This window comes from Bison bison, unplaced genomic scaffold (assembly GCF_000754665.1).
Source record: "Bison bison bison isolate TAMUID 2011002044 unplaced genomic scaffold, Bison_UMD1.0 scf7180017853454, whole genome shotgun sequence".
Classification (NCBI taxonomy): domain Eukaryota; kingdom Metazoa; phylum Chordata; class Mammalia; order Artiodactyla; family Bovidae; genus Bison; species Bison bison.
In genome coordinates this window covers 12,366-15,881 of record NW_011484027.1, presented here as the reverse complement: position 1 = coordinate 15,881, position 3,516 = coordinate 12,366, and the positions used below count along the sequence as shown (strand labels likewise).

At 64.9% G+C, this 3,516-nt stretch overlaps 1 protein-coding gene across 1 annotated transcript in view; it reads right to left on the bottom strand.

Moving 5' to 3' along the window:
- Nucleotides 1-3,516, bottom strand: part of LOC104999177 (lymphocyte-specific protein 1-like) — a 14,295-nt gene that overhangs the window by 3,008 nt on the left and 7,771 nt on the right. Inside the window, exons 4-7 of the mRNA XM_010854687.1 lie at nt 3,181-3,279; nt 2,306-2,440; nt 1,952-2,029; nt 1,741-1,843 (exon numbers count right to left, since the gene is read on the bottom strand). Coding sequence (XP_010852989.1) covers nt 1,754-1,843; nt 1,952-2,029; nt 2,306-2,440; nt 3,181-3,279 — 402 coding nt within the window. The 3' untranslated portion in view covers nt 1,741-1,753. The remainder of the gene's footprint in view (nt 1-1,740; nt 1,844-1,951; nt 2,030-2,305; nt 2,441-3,180; nt 3,280-3,516) is intronic.

Here is a 3,516-nt window from a genome sequence, read left to right as displayed (position 1 = left end):
GATGTGGGACGCGGTGCTCTACCGCGTGTCCGTGGCCGAGTCCCGCAGTGGCCAGGCGGGGCCTGGAGCTGGGGTGTGCACCCTGGCCGGTCTCAGGCGCCTGCCCTTCCTTTACCGGCCTCGCTTCAACGCCCGGAAGCTGCAGGAGGTGGCTGCCCGACCCCATCCTGTGACCTCCCCAGTCCTGGTCCTGAACCCCCAGCCCAAGAACTTCAACCGGACGGCGGCTGGCTGGAGGCTCCACTGAACAGCTGGGTGACCCCAGGGCTGTGGGGTGGACAAGAGGGGCTGAGTGTCCAGCTGGGAAACTGAAGCTGTTCAAGAGAAGAACCCGGCGGCCTGGGGGTCCGGAGGGGCGGTGGGGCGGACGGGAGCAGGAAGAACCACAGCGGGAGAAGGGGGTTAAGCAGGAGGCGGGTTTGGATGGTGCAGAGGAGCAGAGAGAGGTCTGCTTTGCGGTAGAGTGTGGGGGTTTTGGGGGTGAACTTCTGGGGAGGCAGACAGTTCAGGAGGCGACCTCGAGGTCAGGGTTGTCTGAGTAACCTCGCAGGGCAGGGCCAGCCTGGGCGTCTGCACAGGGCTTGGGGCAGGGGCTGCAGGGGGCGGTCACCAGCAGAGCCTGGAGGGGCCGTGGCTGCTCAGGAGGGTCTGCCCGGCTCCAGGGAGCTGGGCTGGGTTTAACCCCGGGAGCTCCGGGTGGTGAGTCCTGACACGTGCCGGGACAAGGACTCTGGGGCCGCTCCCTTCTGCCTAGAAAGTGGGGGAGACTTGCATCTCCGTGGGGGTGGGTAGTGGCTGGGGGCTTGGGCTTGGGCGGGGTCGCCTCCGTGGGCTGCCCTGGCGGCTGTGCCGCCCGAGGACAGGGCCCTGGCCAGCGCTGGGAGCAGGTCGAGGCCCGGGCGGGGGGGAGCCGGCCCCTCACTGCCGCCCTGTGCTGTGGCTTCTGCTCCCCCAGACTGAGGGCCGAGTTCAGGGGGGATTTGCTGATGAGACAGGAGGTGGGTCTCAGCCTCGAGGCTGGATGAGGAGACTGGGGGAGAGCAGCCTGGCCCAGCAGCGAGGACCAGCCGTGGCCTGGACAGGTGGGGAAGGGGGCCCAGGGCCTCATACAGCCGTGGGGCCCGCACTGTGCCCTCAGAGGGGGTCTGACTCAGGACCACTGGGGCTCTGACCAGCAGTGGGGGAGAAACACGGAGGTGCTGTGGGCAGGACTCGGCAGGGAAGGAGGTGGTTGGCAGGGGGACGTGACGGGAGCTGTACATGGATCCTGGGACCCAGGCCACTAATAAAAGTGTGCATGACCACGCTGCGGTTGTCTCTCTGCCTGCACCAGGCGATGGGGCGGGCGGTAGCCACAGGAGCAGCTCCCACTGAGATAACAGGGAGCGCCCAAGGTTCTGGCCCCTCCGAGACCCTGAGCCCACTGATGGGCGGGAACCGAGCCTCCAGGACTCCCCTTCCGGCCACTCTCGCCCTGCAGTGCCCTGGAAGGCCTCGCCTGCCCAAGCGGTGCAGACAGGGCATCATGGCTCCTCCCAGAAGGGAGTCAGAGCTTTGTCAGGGGGAGCGGGGCAGGACCCCAGGACGGGGGTGGGCAGGGGGACCAGAGGGGCAGGCTCCGGCCGGCCCTGAGCCGGGCGCTCTGCCCTCAGGAGCCTCCTCCCGGCTTCTGCCACCAGGCGCCCGGGCGGCAAATTTCAGGCACAACACATCACACGCGGGCCGCTGCTGCGGACTCACCAGACAGAGAGGCCTAGGGCGCCGAGCCCTCGTCCACAAGCACCTTCTCGTACTTCCCGTGTCCGGCGGCCACAAACTTGTACCTCTTCCCAGACGGGGTGCTCTGCCAGGAAGAAGGCCCGGGGCCAAGGTGAGAGCCGCGGAGGGAGACAGCCGCTCTCCCAGCCCACCCACTGGACCCGCCCCCTGCGTCTGCCGCCTTCCGACGCACCTTGACCGTAGACGAAGTCTTGGGGCCTCCTTTCTGCTCCCAGAGATCCCGCTTGCTCATGTCTCCGGCCACAATATCCTTGGGGCAGAAGGAAGCCGCGTCGCTGCGGGCCCCCGCTGGGGGGACTGGGAGCCCCGGGGCACGTCACCCGCCGGGCCTCGCAGGTCCAGGGCCGCAGGGCCGGCCCACGTGCCCCCCTTGCGGGGACGCCCACGGAGGAGGCCCGGAAGCCGTGCCCCCAGCCCTCCCAGGACCAGGCCGGCCACCACGGGCCCTGCAGCCCGCTCTTCAGCCCGGACGGCCCGCGCTTGCTGTGCCGAGGGGGCCCGGCTCCGCCCCAGGATGGACGCCTACCTTGCAGGGGGCGGACTTGGCGGCCGACTGAGCCTGCACCTCTCCCGTCTCCCAGCGGCTCTTAGTGCTCGCCACAGCCATGTTGGGCAGCTCGATGGAGGGCTGGCGAGTGAGCTTGGGGGTCCTGCCTGCGATCTGCAGAGGAGACAGGACCATCCTCGCTCTGCTCGGGCATGGGGTTGGAGGAGCAGGGCTTGAACGGAAGGGCCTTGGTGGATGGAGTGATGGTTGGGTGGATGGGAGTTAGTTGGGTGAAAGGGTATACAGGTTGTATGGAGGTGTGTGGGTCGGGGTGAGTGGCGTTGGTTGCATAGAAGAACGTCCATTGAACAAAGAAATTGGGTGGAAAGACAGTGGCTGAATGCAGGGGGATTGGTTGGGTGGAGGGGAGCAGATTGTATGGAAGGGTGTTAGTTGGATAGAGGGGTGTGGAATTAGAGGAGGGACATTGGTTACATGGAGAGGTGTTGGTTGGATAGAGGAACATGGAGGGCCATCGCTTGAATGGAAAAGTGTTGGTTGGATGGAAGGATGTTGGCTGGACACAGTGGCATTGGTTGGCTGGAGGGTCATTGGTTGGATAAAGGGGTGTTGATTGCAAGGAGTGGTGTAGATTGGATGGAAGAGAGAGTTGAATAAACAACGTGTTAGTTGGATGGGGGTGGTGGGGGTAGGGTTAGGATCAATGGAGGAACCTTGGTTGGATGGATAAAGGGCTAGATGGAAGAATGTGGAAGGGTGGAGGAGTGTTGGTCGGATGAAAGGTGGTTAGTTGAATAAAAGGGTGTTATTTGGCTGGGGGCTGTAGGATCAGTGGAGGGACTCTGGCTGGATGGAGCAAGGGCTCAGCAGAAAGTGCGGGCGCCTGTACCCACCTCGACGGCCTGGGTGTACTGCTCCAGCCGCTCATCAATCTTGGAGATGGGCAGGGCCGGCTGGGACTTCCTCACGCTGTTACTGGAGGAGAGAAGGGTCTTGCCCAGGAGCCCTCACTCAGCTTCTGGGCCTCACCCTGAGCAGCCGCCACAGCTCTCTCAGGCCCCAGATCTCCACCTCATGGACCCCCTCTTCAGCCTTCCCCTGGAGAACCCTGGGTCCTGCTCCCCTGGAGAACCCTGGAGCCTGCCTTCCCTTGGAGAACACTGGGTCCTTCTTCCCCTGGAGAACACTGCATCCTTCTTCCCCTGGAGAACTCTGGGGCCTGCTTCCCC